This window comes from Oncorhynchus mykiss, chromosome 20 (genome assembly GCF_057628025.1).
Source record: "Oncorhynchus mykiss isolate SJ-2025 chromosome 20, ASM5762802v1, whole genome shotgun sequence".
Lineage (NCBI taxonomy): Eukaryota > Metazoa > Chordata > Actinopteri > Salmoniformes > Salmonidae > Oncorhynchus > Oncorhynchus mykiss.
In genome coordinates this window covers 8165887-8182901 of record NC_143041.1, presented here as the reverse complement: position 1 = coordinate 8182901, position 17015 = coordinate 8165887, and the positions used below count along the sequence as shown (strand labels likewise).

Below are 17015 nucleotides of genomic sequence, written 5' to 3'. Positions count from 1 at the left end.
CCCTTTCTCACACTCTTTTGACCAACACAGGCATGGTTTGTATTTTAGTATGATAATGAAAAAAATTTTTTCTCATTCTTCCCCTCTAATCAAGGACTCATTTAGACCTAAGACAAAAGGTGTCAGGTAAAACAGAGCAATATCCCTGATCTAGGAGATAATCTCCAATATAGGGTGATAGACATTTACTAATTTATTAAATCCTCTTTTTGTCTTGAGGCATCCACAAGAGAGCCCCACTGCTTCCGGTCTGCGGCCTTTTTGGTTAGGGTTCCCCGGGTTAGGTCTTCCCCTCAGGTGTCCAGCGTAGGGCAATTGCAGTGTGCGCGTCTAGTGGTAGTCTGCACACAGGTTAAGACATCAAATATATTAACTATATATACCTTTTCTTTCCACGTTTGAAAATGAAAGCACACAGAGTACAAGTACTTCATTTATTTACAGTTTTTAAAGTACACAAATACAGTGGCAAATACAAATGAGAGATAAAAGTAATGTTATTTCAGAGCTGGTAGCTTAGTTAATTACACATAGAAGGGTGAGTCAGTGATTGACCAAACTGCCCATGGGTTAAACCATAGGATAAAATGACTAGTCAGGAATCAGGCCTGCATTAAAATGGTTCTATAGGGGTGAACCATGGTAACGATTCAGCTGTGCAGACCCTAAAAATAAAAATTTTGCTGACTGAGGTTGAGTTGAATATCCCAAACTCTTGCTCCACACTCTTTGCTGAAGATCAGTAGAGATTTGGCGCGTTACTCTGTCCAGGTGTTGCTGACGCATGTCAGATCTTACAAAGCATGGATAGGTATTTAACGTATCAGCTAACCAGATGTTATAGCGATCTCGTGCCCGACAGCAGTCGATGTGGCACGCAATCATTGGTTGATGCATGCAACGTCTGAACAGGGTAACGCGACCATTGAGTTGAACGTCAAAGACCATAGCCCACCCAAGAGAAGTGTTAATCGGTTAATTTATCAGGAGATACAAAGTAAACACAGATCTTTAGTTATGTGCACGTGCCTTTGCTTGTAGCCACATCAGTGCAGCACCATTTTATTTCTCAAAACATGTACAAATAACACCAGTGTTCACATCATGGAGACAATAAGAAAATATAAAAATGTCAGTTCACAATCAATAAAACAAAATCATTGTTAAATGGCTGCTATTTTAAACTGACACTGGTAAGTCTCTGTGTGAGTGCTCTCAATTTTTGTGAATTTGAGGCACTCCAACTAAAACAATCCTGCACTTCATCTTTTTGGACAGACGCAGCACAAGCCTGGGCACGGATAATGATTGACAGCCCAAAACTGGACCGAACCAGACCGATTATAGGACAGTGATGTCACACTTTTGAACAGACCCAATTTAAGAAACCCAACCCGAATTCACCTCAAAAAGTAAACATCTATATTACATGTATTTCACAGCTTAGAAATATTACAAATAACAGGAAATGAGCATGTAGATCTGTACAGTAGTCCATGAGAGACTGTCTTGGTTGGGGAGAAAAGGAAACCTTTACGGGGCCCTCCTATACATATACAACTTGAGCAACTTTGACCATTAAACCCCATCTAGAAATACAGATGAAAATTTCAGATGTGATTTAGAGTTAAAACCCTACATATCAGCAGTTCAAAGGGAGGCCGAGTGTTAAAACATGCAAATAGTATGTATTACAAATGGCTTTAGAGTTACAGACCAGAGCTGTGAAAACAATAGAAAACCAGCTGGTGGTCAGAGAAAACAGATGTACAAATGAAAAGCAGTACACCCAAAACGACCCATTTAAAACAGAGCCTCAATCTTGGATCAGCTCTTTTCATATCAGATTTATTATGTAGTAATGTACAGTGGGAGTAGAAATGAGTGTCTTTATTGACAAAGTGCCATGGATGAGGAGTAGTAACCACGGCAATAACGGTGGCAGTTGTTGTCATTCCGTTTGTCGTTTCAGTCTTAAAAGAACTCGGTTAGATCGCCATCACAGCGAAGACCAGTCTCTGCACAGGCATGGAAAATGTCTCTGGGAAAAGAGGTCGCAGATGTGGTACTTATTTCCAAGTTTTTTTATCGAAACAATTGTAAGTGTTCAGGAGAGAGTACAGAGAAAGCTAGAAAGAGAGCATAGAGGGAGAGAGAGACCGAGTGGGCAAGGAACAAGAAAACTAGGGTGAAACAAAGGAACAACCAGACATTGCCAGGTCAGGAGAGAGGTGGTCTTCCGATGTTTTCTGTAGTAGTTAGCGAGCTGGCTGCCGATTGGTTGAGCCAGGCTTGGTGCTGTCCTCTGCAGTGCCAGTGGCATTGTGGGTCTTGTCTCATCGAGGCGCTGCAGAGTGGAGGCCACCAGGAATCATGCCAGACACCAACTGAGGGGAGAAGAGAGAGGGGAGGGGTCAACTTTTATACTCTCATACATTTACAGCAGGCGGGGATCTCTACTCTCGCTTCTCTGCATGCAATCTCCATCTTATCATTACATATACTGAACTATACTTACATTATTACTCAATTTCATCTACACAACACTGCACTTAAGTTGAAATAAAAATATCAGACTTGAAACATCAGAAGTTTCAAAAACATATCATGCATGAAGGCCTGACAATAGATTAATATTGTCACATTGCTCAGCAGAAACAGCAGTATTTCCATGTAGTGCAGAAGATATGCTGAGGGTGATACATAGTGTGAGAGATGAAGGCAAGCAGCGACGGGCCACATGGCCTCAGTCTGGTGTGTCATTCACTCATCAGAACAAGAAAACAAAATGCAGTATATGCTTTCAGACATAGCAAATCTAAACTTTAGCTTGGTGATAATTTCCAGAGACCTACGAAAAACCATGCAGCATTGAGCAGTGGTAAAAGCCAAGGGAGACAAGGGTTTGAAGGACACACACACCCACCCCTCTATAGGTAAGACTGGGGAGTTAGGAGCAGGATAGGAACCAATGCAGTCACATGCTGGAGAATGTCAGACAGGCATCACCACAGTCCAACCACTGCAACAAGTCACAAGCACTGTGCTGAGGATAGGTCACAGAGCTAGGTAGGGTAACAGCCAGAAATAGCAGAAACACTGGTTCCACACGTTGGTTTGTTATCACAAGGTTGGAATGCACCGCTCCAGTTCTCAAGGGAGACAGTGTCAGATGCATCAGAATAACTGAGGCATCTGGTCCAATAGGACCTGGCAAGTCAGGCTCATTGAATGATCAATACGCTATGAAAGGGAATAGGCTGGCCAGCTGACTAACAAAAAGTAGTTCCTTTTGTCATAAGCTGTTAACATTGAAGCTACTTGTCTCAACTCCCTTTCATAGCGTATATCAGAGAGGAACAAGAGCCTGCAGACAGACAGTACTTCCCATTAGGACTGGAGGCGTGCATCCCTGGTACTTTAGAACCCAGCGCCAGCCTCAGCGGGACTCACCCAGTGTGGCCATCGGGCCATCACACAAGGATATGGCGAGCATCTAGTTGGCGTGATTGTCGAAGGGAATGCTATTCTGAGGTTAGTGGAGGGAGAGAGAAGGCCATAGGTCAAGTCAGACAACTGGATCTGGGTCTGTAGTATGGCATGCTTACTATAACACACCAATGTGTGGGAGATAAAAACTACAACTCATGATCACCTGGTGGAAACGTAAAGAGATCGCCAAGGAGAATAGGGCGATGTTGCCTAAGGAGAGTGGGGATATTTCATTATAGTGTCCTCTTCAGTACCCTCAAGCCTGGGGTGAATTTCCTTCCGTGCATCTTCTCCTTTAGTCTTGTTTGGCAGACTAAAGCCAGGGCCCTTTACTTAGCTAGTTGAAGTGCCTCCCTCCAATAAACATCTTCATGTTTATTAATGTCTTGAATCATGTTGATGCAAGCCAGGCCTTACTGATGCACTCCTAGACTTACAGCTAGCTACTCCTTATTGAGATCCAAAGTCAAGAGACATTCCTGTTTAGGTTTTGACTATAGACAACTTTATTGGTTCTGTTCTCCATATTCCTCTGGAGGGGTGGGTCATGATGGGCGGTGGTCGTATGAGGTCAGTGGTGTTCTGGTGAGGGCCGAGGGGGTGCATCTGGGGTTGGGACGAGCTTGTACCTGTGAGGTGGACATGCGAGAGGTGTCCTGGTGTCCCGTCAGGTCGGACGAGGAGACGTTAACGGGAGCTCCCCGGTGAAGCCGCATGCTCACTTTTCTCTCTCGTTCCATACCGGACGCCGGTCGTGGAGACATGTTGGCTAGAGGAGAGAAAAAGAGACAGGAGAAACAAATACAGTGGTGCAAAAAAGTATTTAGTCAGTCACCAATTGTGCAAGTTCTCCCACTTAAAAAGATGAGAGGCCTGTAATTTTCATCATAGGTACACTTCAACTATGACAGACAAAATGAGAAAAAAATCCAGAAAATCACATTGTAGGATTTTTTATGAATTTATTTGCAAATTATGGTGAAAAATAAGTATTTGGTCACCTACAAACAAGCAAGATTTCTGGCTCTCACAGACATGTAACTTCTTCTTTAAGAGGCTCCTCTGTCCTCCACTCGTTACCTGTATTAATGGCACCTGTTTGAACTTGTTATCAGTATAAAAGACACCTGTCCACAACCTCAAACAGTCACACTCCAAACTCCACTATGGCCAAGACCAAAGAGCTGTCAAAGGACACCAGAAACACAATTGTAGACTTGCACCAGGCTGGGAAGACTGAATCTGCAATAGGTAAGCAGCTTGGTTTGAAGAAATCAACTGTGGGAGCAATTATTAGGAAATGGAAGACATATAAGACCACTGATAATCTCCCTCGATCTGGGGCTCCACGCAAGATCTCACCCCTTGGGGTCAAAATGATCACAAGAACGGTGAACAACAATACCAGAACCACACGGGGGGACCTAGTGAATGACCTGCAGAGAGCTGGGACCAAAGTAACAAAGCCTACCATCAGTAACACACTACGCCGCCAGGGACTCAAATCCTGCAGTACCAGATGTGTCCCCCTGCTTAAGCCAGTACATGTCCAGGCCCGTCTGAAGTTTGCTAGAGAGCATTTGGATGATCCAGAAGAAGATTGGGAGAATGTCATATGGTCAGATGAAACCAAAATATAACCTTTTGGTAAAAACTCAACTCGTCGTGTTTGGAGGACAAAAATGCTGAGTTGCATCCAAAAAACACCATACCTACTGTGAAGCATGGGGGTGGAAACATCATGCTTTGGGGCTGTTTTTCTGCAAAGGGACCAGGACGACTGATCCGTGTAAAGGAAAGAATGAATGGGGCCATGTATCGTGAGATTTTGAGTGAAAACCTCCTTCCATCAGCAAGGGCATTGAATATGAAACGTGGCTGGGTCTTTCAGCATGACAATGATCCCAAACACACCGCCCGGGCAAAGGAGGAGTGGCTTCGTAAGAAGCATTTCAAAGTCCTGGAGTGGCCTAGCCAGTCTCCAGATCTCAACACCATAGAAAATCTTTGGAGGGAGTTGAAAGTCCGTGTTGCCCAGCAACAGCCCTGCCCTAGAGGAGATCTGCATGGAGGAATGGGCCAAAATACCAGCAACAGTGTGTGAAAACCTTGTGAAGACTTACAGAAAACATTTTACCTCTGTCATTGCCAACAAAGGGTATATAACAAAGTATTGAGATAAACTTTTGTTATTGACCAAATACTTATTTTCCACCATAATTTGCAAATAAATTCATTAAAAATCCTACAATGTGATTTTCTGGATTTTTTTCCCTCATTTTGTCTGTCGTAGTTGAAGTGTACCTATGATGAAAATTACAGGCCTCTCTCATCTTTTTAAGTGGGAGAACTTGCACAATTGGTGGCTGACTAAATACTTTTTTGCCCCACTGTACATACTTCATAAGGCCTTATGTTGAGGGACTAGTTTTACCCCAATACAGTGGCCAGAAACACATGGTTTACAGGCCACATCAGGCCTGAAAATCACATTTATGATGGCTTGCAAAGTAATGTGTAATTCCAATTGGAATTCAGCCAGAGTGGGAACATCAACATTAGGAATTTGTATTCACTCAACTTTTATTCAGAATGACTGCCAGGGTTGGGAAGACTAAAATATGAGAGTATCGAATGCATTTAAACTGGACAACCATTTCAGTAATGTGTGCAATACATCCAAGTAACACATTGGATTAGTTTAGAAAAGTAGCACAACATTAATCAATGTACAAAACCTCCCCCCACAAAAAAATATATTTTTTAAATCACCTGCATTGAGCATGCTGGGAAACATGATGGCTGTGGTTTAAATACCTTTTTGCCCCACTGTACTTCCTGACCATGACAAGAGACAATAACATTATTATGTAAACCATATATCAAAGTGTGAGAGAGAGACACTAACCTGTGTGTGAGGTGGGTGTGAGGGGTGTAGGCGGCGCCGGATCCTGTGTTCCTCGGGGTCGTCCTGAGGCGGCCGGGAGTCCCCTGGCCCCAGGGTTTCTGCCGTGTCTCAGCCTATCCTCTCTGTCCCTCCGCTCCCGCTCCGCCTCCTCCGCTGCACGGTTGGCCCCCTTGGAATTAGGGGCAGTCAGAGGGGTAGAAATGGAGACTAGATCAGAAAACTGCCACTGAGGTACCATTGCCTAATTGTTAAGAGGATTATTAAGATGTGCAATAAAAACAGTATATGTTTAATAGATTGTTAATTAACAATGAATAGAGGCAGTACTCACAAACTTGAGCATGTTCCAGTCAAAGACGTAGTCGTAGGAGAAGCCCTGTCTGTGGAACAGGTTTCTGAACAGCTGTCTCAGGTAAGAGTAGTCCGGCTTGTCATCGAACCGCAGAGAGCGACAGAAGTTCAGGTAGGTGGAGAACTCCGCTGTGAGGAGGGAGAAAAGTGTTAGAATCCTTTATTATCATCCTGTAGGGAAATTCCTTCATCTTTTATTTTACAGGGTCACCGCATGGCCTCTGAAGAGGTACAGAAACATTACAGACAATCAAATGGACAAAGACAATCCTACACTGTCATAGATATCCATACCTAAGCACAGAGTAGGAGTGTGTTTGTATAAATCAACTATGCTTAAACCAGGAATGATAAATCAGACTACGTACAGGGGTATCCCTTGCAGAGCACCTCGATAGGGGTTGACATCTTCTTCTCACTGATGCGTTCATACTTCTGCCTCTTGGTGGCGGCCTTGAGGCCCTGCCAGGGCAGAGAGCCCAGGTTGAAGTACATCAGGACGTAACCAAGAGACTCCAGGTCATCACGACGAGACTGCTCTGTAGAGAGAGGGAGGGAGAAAGTCACACACTGGCCCTGTTTGAATAGTGTGTGTGTGAGATCAATGTCCAGGTGTGTGTATGCAACCTACCTATCCCCAGGTGTGTGTTGATGGATGCGTAGCGTGCCGTGCCGGTCAGGTTCTTGTTCTCGCGGTAGGGGATGTGCTGGTGTGTGCGGGCGTCGCGGTACTTCTTGGCCAGGCCAAAGTCAATGATGTACACCAGGTTGCCCTTCTTGCCCAGGCCCATCAGGAAGTTGTCAGGCTTCACATCTCTGTGGATGAAGTTCTTAGAGTGGATGTACTCAATACGGCTGATCTGAAAAATATTTTTTTTTCACATACATAAGAGCAGGAGTGGACACTACTCCTCTTGGAGAGCTTTACTTTGCGCTTCTAATCTGCTAACAAATAATAGCTAGCGAACATGCAAGCAAATTTCATAGCATATAGTGGTCATAACTTCAGAAGATACAAGTGGCCCTAATAGTCAGCATAAGAGCGGAATATTTAATGCTGTTGGTGAACACCCGCTCTGTCAGTTGTCTCACCATCTGGTCAGCCAGCAGCAGGACAGTCTTGAGGCTGAACTTGCGGGAGCAGAAGTTGAACAGGTCCTCCAGACTGGGGCCTAGCAGCTCCATCACCATCACGTTGTAGTCTCCCTCTGCTCCACACCACTTTATTGTAGGAATGCCCACTGTTATGGAAGAAACACACATGGGAGGTTAGAAGTGGGAAAGCAAATTGATGACTTCAACTTAATCATGGTTAGTTAATCTGTTTTTAAACCCATCTCTAGTTCACTTAAATGACATTCTCTATTGGGTTTAATGTGATTTCCTGTGTGGTGTTTCTCTGGCTCTGTGATCGGATGACAGGTTCCACTGAGTCCACTCTCTCAGGCTGCTGGCTGGCATGACTGGACTGACTGACTCATGTGGATGACTGCCTGCTTGTCCAGTGATGTGAAAACCACATTAACATGGGGGAAGGTGGGGTGGGGGGAGCACGAGAGCAATGGAGGGGGTAGATAGGAGAGAAAGAGGAGAGGAGTGGGGAGAGATAGACCAGGACTGATAGCCCACAGCAAGGCCCATGTATAATGGTTTAGACCCAGGTCTCACCTCCTCCCTGCATCATCTTGTAGATCTTGCTCTCGATGTGGAGCTGTGGGTGCTTGGTCTTCACACATTCCAGCTTGATGGCCACCTCCTCTCCCACTGAGATGTCTGTGCCTGGGGGACAAAGAGAAGGACTATCGATAAAAATGTATGGAGATGAATAGAGAGCAGTCAATTACTGATTTTGGTTCACAGAGCATGGTTTATGCTTAGAAATGTTTATGGCCTGGATGTTTTTTTCCTGCCCACGAAGGGAGGGGAAACTCTGGTCCCTTGTGATGTGCATGTCCCTGCTGACTGAGCATTGCAGCACAGACGGGGGATAAACAGTGCATTCAAAAAGTATTCAGACTAGGGTTGCAAAGGGTCAGAAATTTTCCAGTAAATTTCCAAAGATTTTCCAGACATTTTCCATGGGAAGTTAAGCCCGGGAATTTTGCTTAAATTCATTGAAGAAGTTTGGTTAAACTATCCCAAATTCAATGGAATTCCAACACTGCATGCACAGTTCATTCTTCCAACACATGTACAGCTGATTCTTAAGATCTTGCACACTAATGAGATGCTATTGAGCCCACACTACTACACTGTCTGAGCCAAGGACTACATGCTTTCTGGTAAGTTTTGATTACAATACTGGGTGGGGTGAACATATTTTATATGACATACATGATTTTTTGTTAACTAGTAAATAGTAGCCTACAGCAAAGTGTGTTTAAATCATTTCTAACTTGTTAAATTCTGCTAGTTAGTTCTTGCTACCATGTGGGTTTTAGCTTGCTTGAGCCTGCTAACTGAGAAGTGTTAATTCACCTGTTTCCATACATATTTCATTTAAAAATAAAAAAAATCTTACAAAGGAGTTGTTTAATCTAACTGCTTAACTATTGATCTGTACATGGAATTGTATTATTATTTTTTTTGCTATTTTCTTCCCAATCTTTACATGAAAATGCCACGAGCACTATCTAATGTGTGGAGACATTTCACTGCAGCTAATGTAGAAGGAAAAGCTGTGTACATTTGCAAATACTGTGCATAATCCTATGTGAAGAATGCAACAAAGATGCAGAATCAGCTGGCCAAGTGCATAAGTTCCCTCAGCACTCACAACCTCTGACAAGTCCCTCTACTTCTATTCGAGGTGAAAATGATGAATCAGACACCTTATCGATAGCAACAGCTCATGGTCCTTCTGGAATCAGAAGTTTTTTTTGACTCAATGGAGGAACATAGTCAGAGAAATGCTGATGAATGTCTTGCTCGAGCTGTGTATGCAACTGGGTCAGCTCTGATGCTCACAGGCAAGATTGGAAGAGATTTCTGAATATTCTCCACCCAGCATACACCCCTCCAACCAGACAGGCTTTATCTACTAACTTGCTGGATGCAAAGTTCAACCGAGTTCAAGTGAAGGTCAAGCAAATCATAGAGAAAGCAGACTGTATTGCAATCATCTCTGATGGGTGGTTGAATGTTTGTGGGCAAGGAATAATTAACTACATCATCTCCACCCCTCAACCAGTATTCTACAAGAGCACAGACAAGGGACAACAGAACAGGGAAGGGGAGTAGAGAGTGAGTCGGGGCCCATCCCTCCCTGCACAGTGGTTGTCACTAGTTACCAGAGACAAAAAATACAAATGGGCAATATTATACAAATTAATATAAACAGAAATTAGCTTTCTGGTCTTAATTTAAAAAGTTAGGCATGAGGTCAACAGTGTGGTTAAGGTTAAAATCAGATTTTAAGAAGATAAATTGTAGAAATAGCCATTATTATGACTTTGTGGCTGTGGTCATTTGTGTTGACCCTGCCCAGCAGCAGTGAAAACATAAATTCAGAGTGACTATAGAGGGCCAGCAGAGCATTACCTAGGAACATGAAATTATGTTTAATATGTGAAAAATGGTCCAAGGTGTTACATAAGACTCGAATAAGACTCGAAGACTCATAAGCTTGAAGAGTTACAATGTAAAACACACCTAGCCTGTTACTTTAGTACTGGGCCTACTTCTCTTTGCGCTGCTTGCAAATGGCCCTTTTCATACAAAGTGGGAAAAAAGGGCAATATGAGATTTTTTTTTTTAAATGCATTGAAGATGTGCACATTTGCTGCACTGTATGTTAGTAGTGGGAAACAGGGGAGCTTTTCATATCTGACATTTCATTTCAAAAGTAGGCTTACAGTCAGTCCATGTATGACTCAGACCATCTCCTGAAAAGCACTTTACTTAACACCTCCATGCACGCACACACAATAACATGTCGAATGAATCATACATGTGGTTACATAAAGGGGAATGCATTAGTCCACACTGGAGAGCAGAGCAGAGAGGGAAATACAGCTGACTGGAGCTTCCCCTCTGTGTGTGTAGGACGGTTCACCACACGCCTGCGTGTGCCCCCCCCAAACTGACACCTGAGGAGTACGCAGGAACACACAGGTGACCTAGGATGGGGGCAAATCCACCCCTCGCTGACATTATATTGTCTGTCCCATTACAAAGCCTATTACAATGGGCACTTGGGACTGACATCATTCATAACGGTTTAGCCTTCCAAAACATGGATTACTTCATGTGCATTGAGAAAATCTACAGAATTGGCAGTCAAGTCTGTATGCTCTAACAATTAAACACATTTGAACAAATTGTACTTCAATTGTACTTCAAACTATATGAACTCAACATAGTTCTATTGGTGTCAGAATGTTTTAATGTTTCAATATTTTCTAGAGGCTTAATGAAGAGGCAGGCAGCCTAGGAGAGATAAAGATGTTCTAGGCCTGGTTATACAATCCAGCTAGGGTGTCAAAAGGAAACAACCACGCCATATCCTTAGTGGTTTGGAGCAGTGGTGTGTGGGGTGGGCTGGATTACCTTTTTACAGGTTTACTCTTCTAAAAACATCTACTCAGCCCTACACGATTCATGTCTGTTGAGTTGGAACATTGAACTTCAATGGAGTTGGACATGCGGTTTCTCATCTGCATACTCAACTTGGCCTCGATTGGTTGAACCGTCAACATATGTTGGTTGTTTGTTGTTCTTAAAGAGCTTTGAGATTCTATGAAAAGCACTATAGAAGTTTAATGACTTATACATGTGCAACATAATTCATATATCGACCATAACTGCAGCCATGTAAGAACATAGAAATCATCGACTTTTCCCAGTCAGTGTCTCTGAACCCGAAAATGCACAAACAGTGCATTTAACAACTCAAAGACGGGAATAACATTTGCCACAAAATGTTTCCAGTCAGTATCCAAATGACCCAACCCTTTCAAAACAAAACATCCAACAACAAGCAACTGAGAAGCAAGTCAAGCAGCCTTTTGGCCTTACATGGGGTTTAGAACTATTTGTTTAGAAAAGGGGAAGAGGTGGCGGGATGGGGTTTGGAGCTGTGACTCGTGACAGGCTAGTACAGACAGACAGGACATAGTAGGGCAGTAGTAGGCGTTAAACATCTGACAGACGGTTTGTGGAACAACGACATGGCTGTTAGAAACTTTGCAGATGTCATCCCCATCAACAATAAGCTCTTTCTGCTGTATACACTAACTGCCATGTGCTACAGTAGTGCCAAGAAGCTGGACAATTGTGTTGAACCCTGTAGCTGGACAAGATGTGCTCCTGCTTCAACTCAACCAGAGGAATTCCTACAGTCACCTGAAAACGCATACAATGAGGATAGGACATACACCAAATTCAAAAACTCTGAGGCCCTGTAAAAACCCATTTAGCATTTAACATAGGAATACTCCTCCCTATCACGCATAGGAAAACATGACTCCACGAAGCATAGCAGGATTATGACAACAGTTACAGTTACGGCATGACAAGATTCAAACTCACTCATACAAAAACAAGACGTGTTCAGTGACCTTTATGACAAAAGTATGTGTAAGCTAAACCCTGGAGGTGATGATAACATATCAGAATGTAATTTCAGTTGACCGCTGACTGATGATTATGGACCACTGCAAAAAACAGAGGGCCAAGTCTCTAAACACACACTAAAACGCACCACACAAGCAACAGTCAACACAACTGCTAAGGGGGAGTTGACCCCTGCCAAGACTGAGTGACAAATGGTTGAAACTAGCCACAACAATGCATTTCAGCAATGTTACCTTAAACCAGCCAGAAATACTGTCATTGATAGTAGCTTGACTAAATTCTAAGACAGCCACAGCAGCAAACAAATGGAAGCTACAGGAGAGTAAGTACACTTGTACTGTGACTATAAAATGGGTAACTAGTTCAGAACTTCACTATGCTTCATCCTAAAAATGTGGGCAAGTGCCACTGCCTGGAGGGCAGAGCAGAGAACAGGGTATTTGGCTAGCTCTACTGCAGCTAGCGAACTGCCCTTCATCCCTTGACATTTGACAGATGGGATGTATACTGGCAAACTCAGTTGGGGTGGGTGACTTGTTCTTCAGTATGTCTGTCAAGTGAACTCTACTTAATTTTTTTTTTAAAAAGCCTCTATCCATCCATGATCCAGCAGGGTCATGCCTATGCTGTTTGAAAACCAAACATTTAGTAGACATGAATAACAATCAAGCAGTTTCCAGATTACATTGACTAGCTAGGTAGTCATCTCTGTGTTAATAATGACAATTAGGCCTACCTGCTTGGCTGTAGCTGTCCTGCTGTTTTGTGAAACTGTCATGGGCTTTGCTTGGATAGAGGCATCTCAATTTGACAAGCTAACTTAGCTAGATAACGTTAGCTGGTTAGTGGCTATTCTAACGTTATTTCCTCACACTGACTGTATATAGCTAGTTAACGTTACTGGTTTGCCAAAGGGACAAGAGGTGCTGAGAATTGACAGCTTGTTTTATGTTATTCACAATCCAAGCAACATGGTTAAAGTACAACGTAATGTTGCGATGGTAAGCTAGTTTATCAGGTTAGTGACGGTGTTTGGTAGCTAGTACAGTAGCTAACGTTAGCTAGATTAAATGTTCAATTGACAGTACCTAGCTAGCTAACTAACTAGCATACGGTAACGTTATTGTGTAGCTAATATTGTTGAGAATTTAGCTAACTAACGTTACTCACCTAAATAGATGTCTCCAAAGGATCCACTTCCAATTTTCCTTCCCAGCCTGTATCGGTTTCCCACTCTTAACTCCATGGTTCAATGTTATTCTTACGAAGCAATCTTCAGAATGTGTTGTTTTGAAAAATCCACCCGGGTGTTTTTGCTCTCTTTGGTTACCTAACCACCCCAAATATCACCTTACTTTGCTGGTATACAAACTCCTTTATTCAGACGCCCCCCTCCCCTAAATAATAGAAGATTATTAAATTCCTTCTGTAACAATCCAACTTTCACCATCCCTTTTATACCTATGTCTTTTTCAGAACACAACGATATTGCTATTGCCAAAAGCTCAGAACGTGTAGACTATGTTCTTGCTTTTTAAAATGTACTCTTTCCCGAAATGAAGCAGGATGGAGACGGATTTTGATGGAAGCTTCTTCCCCACTGTAGGATTGTCCTCCGTTGTGGACAGCCTGTTACTCGCCTGTGACATCACTTGTCCTAGCAACCCTGCGCAGATCACATAAAAAGGGACATTGGTCTTTGTAAATTATAAATTATTCTAGTGTTTAAACCTACATTGTATCAAGAAAGACAAGATTGATACACTGAATAAAACAATCAACCCAAGAATACTAAAGACATACTAACATGTTTATAAACAGGACTTCTACAGTCTTTTCATTATAAAAATCAATAGGGGCAATGAAACTGATAAACGTGAGAGTCTGGTCACACAGTATGTTGAAGTTGCCCCAACTAAGGCCATTAAGTGTCCCAAATGGCACAATATTCCTTATTTTGTCTACTACTCTTGACCAGAGACCTATGGGTCATGGTCAAAAGTAGTCAACTGGGGAGTAGGGTGCCATTTGGGATGTAGAGACTGATGTAAGGTGTTATGTGGTTCCTCCTAATTAGGTTAGGATTTTTGGGTCCCACTGGCGTGATGTCACAGTGGCTAAGGCAGGGATGTACTGTGACCTGAATTTGAGGCCAAATCAACAGAGAGGACAACAGCAGAAAGCAAACACAGGTAAACAAGCACATGCGTACCAACGTATGTATGCATGAAAACACACACACACACACACACACACACACACACACACACACACACACACACACACACACACACACACACACACACACACACACAAACAAACAGATAGAGATAGACAAGTTATATCAGGGATAAGTCCTGTCTTGCTCTCTCTCAGTAATCCTGTGACACAGCCACTCGTCTGGGGCTGAATAGACCAAAATACCCAAAATATACAGGATTATTTAGTAAGGGAGCAGGAAAAAGGCCAAATGAATCCATAAACCTTGCATGACCTAGTTGTTTGTTGGCTATTGTGCTGGGGGAGCTTGCAGGTTGTAATAGTTGGTAGACACATCCATTACTTTGCCGTTCAGAATTCGAACAGTATCAGTTCTTGTTCTACTCAGAATTAAATATTCAAACTGCAGTAAAAAACTGATGATGAAGCCTGTATGCATAAAATAAAACATATCCTTCCTGCCGTGGATGGAGCATGAGAGAGGTGGAAGTAGTTTGATAAGCTCACTCTCTCTCTTGCGGCAACATCTCTGAAGACTGCAGTTATTTCTGCTAAGTAGGGAACTGGGTCAGCGGCAAACTTTTCCTTGGGACATACTATCTGAAGGGATGCATGTAGGATAGACACAAATCACTGGCCCATGCCCACAGCTCTGTGCAGGGTCAGGAGAAGCAAATGACCACAGGCTCCTATTCATACTCTGTCTTCTGCTCATATAGGGATGGCTCATATGGTGTTTTGTTCAAAATAGAAACATTTACTTATTAATTTATTCACATTAGTCATGTTTTCCCATTTTCCTACTTCAATAGTATTTATTTTGATTTCTGGACTCTTGTTCAAGATGCCTAGGCAAGTCAGGTCATTGAGATCAAGACATCCCACTGGGCACACACTGGTTGAATCAACATTGTTTCACGTTATTTCAATGAAATTAGTGGGATGCTGAGATATGGTTGTGTCGTGCATGTGAATACATTTGTGTGTGTGCGTGTGTATACATTTGTGTGTGTGCGTGTGTATACATTTGCCTGTGTCTCAGGCACAGGAAAACCATCCTAAAAACTTCAATAGGCCTCATTGTACAGTACACACAGTGCCTTCAGAAAGGATTCAGGTCCCTTGACTTTTTTCCACATTTTGTTACGTTACAGCCTTATTCTAAAATGTATTAAATAAAAATAAATCCTCAGCAATCTACATAACGACAAAGCGAAAAGAGAAATACCTTATTTACGTAAGTATTCAGACCCTTCGCTATGAGACTCGAAATTGAGCTCAGATGCATCCTGTTTCCACTGATCATCCTTGAGATGTTTCTACAACTTGATTGGAGTCCATCTGTGGTAAATTCAATTGGTTGGACGTGATTTGGAAAGGCACACACTGGTCTATATATCCCACAGTTGACAGTGCACGTCAGAGCAAAAACCAAGCCATGAGGTCGAATGAATTGTCCGTAGAAGTCTGAGACAAGATTGTGTCAAAGCACAGATCTGGGAAAGGGTACCACAAAATCTCTGGGAGTAGTCAGGATTGAGGGAAAGATGAACGGAGCAAAGTATAGAGAGATCCTTGATGAAAACCTGCTCCAGAGCACTCAGGACCTCAGACTGGGGCGAAGCATCAGTACAGGTGCATCAAAGCTGGGACCGAAAGAGACTGAAAAATAGCTTCCATCTCAAGGCCATCAGACTGTTGAACAGCCATCACTAACAGAGAGGCTGCTGCGTACATACAAACTTGAAATCATTGGCCACTTTTATAAATGGATCACTAGTCACTTTAATAATGGCACTTTAATAATGTTTACATGTCTTTCATTACTCATCTCACATATATATATATATATACTGTATTGTATACCATATATTGCATCTTGCCTATGCCGCTCAGTCATTGCTCATCAATATATTTATATGTATATATTCTTATCCCATTCCTTTACTTAGATTTGTGTGTATTAGCTAGGTGTTGTAGAATTGTTAGATTACTTGTTAGATATTGCTGCACAACTAGAAGCACAAGAATTTCGCTACACTCGCAATAACATCTGCTAACCATGTGTGTTTGATTTGAGGTTCCAAGACAGCTCAGGAGTGGCATCGGTACAAGTCTCTGAATGTACTTGAGTGGCCCAGCCAAAGTCCGATCGAAGATCTCTGGAGAGACCTGAAAATAGTGGTGCAGCAACACTCCCCATCCAACCTGACAGAGCTTGAGAGGATCTGCAAAGAAGAATGGGAGAAACTTCCCAAATACAGGTGTGCCAAGCTAATAGCATATGCAAGAATACTCTATGCTGTAATCGCTGCCAAAGGTGCTTCCACAAAGTACTGAGCAAAGGGTCTGAATACTTACGTAAATGTGTTATTTCAGTTTTTTTTATACAAATTTGCAAACATTTCTAAAAAACTGTTTTTCCTTTGTCATTATGGGGTATTGTGTGTAGATTGATGAGGGGAAAAAA

At 42.6% G+C, this 17015-nt stretch overlaps 1 protein-coding gene across 4 annotated transcripts; it reads right to left on the bottom strand.

Moving 5' to 3' along the window:
- Window positions 1-420: 420 nt before the first annotated feature.
- LOC149974320 (casein kinase I-like) lies at window positions 421-13999 on the bottom strand. Of its 4 annotated transcripts, none has more exons than XR_016489290.1 (10): window positions 13496-13996; window positions 8420-8530; window positions 7844-7992; window positions 7383-7611; window positions 7120-7290; window positions 6732-6880; window positions 6401-6569; window positions 3656-4261; window positions 3454-3529; window positions 421-2387 (listed from the first exon to the last, which is right to left on the bottom strand). XR_016489290.1 is itself a non-coding variant. In XM_090212059.1 (10 exons), the coding sequence occupies exons 1-9, from the start codon at window positions 13569-13571 to the stop codon at window positions 3497-3499; spliced, it is 1227 nt and encodes a 408-aa protein (XP_090068185.1). In that variant the 5' UTR covers window positions 13572-13996; the 3' UTR covers window positions 421-2387; window positions 3454-3496. The 4 variants fall into 4 exon arrangements, 3 of the variants coding, with proteins under 3 accessions (XP_090068185.1, XP_090068184.1, XP_090068183.1); XM_090212059.1 differs by having other exon boundaries at window positions 4122-4261; XM_090212058.1 differs by having other exon boundaries at window positions 3454-3524; window positions 4122-4261.
- Window positions 14000-17015: the final 3016 nt, after the last annotated feature.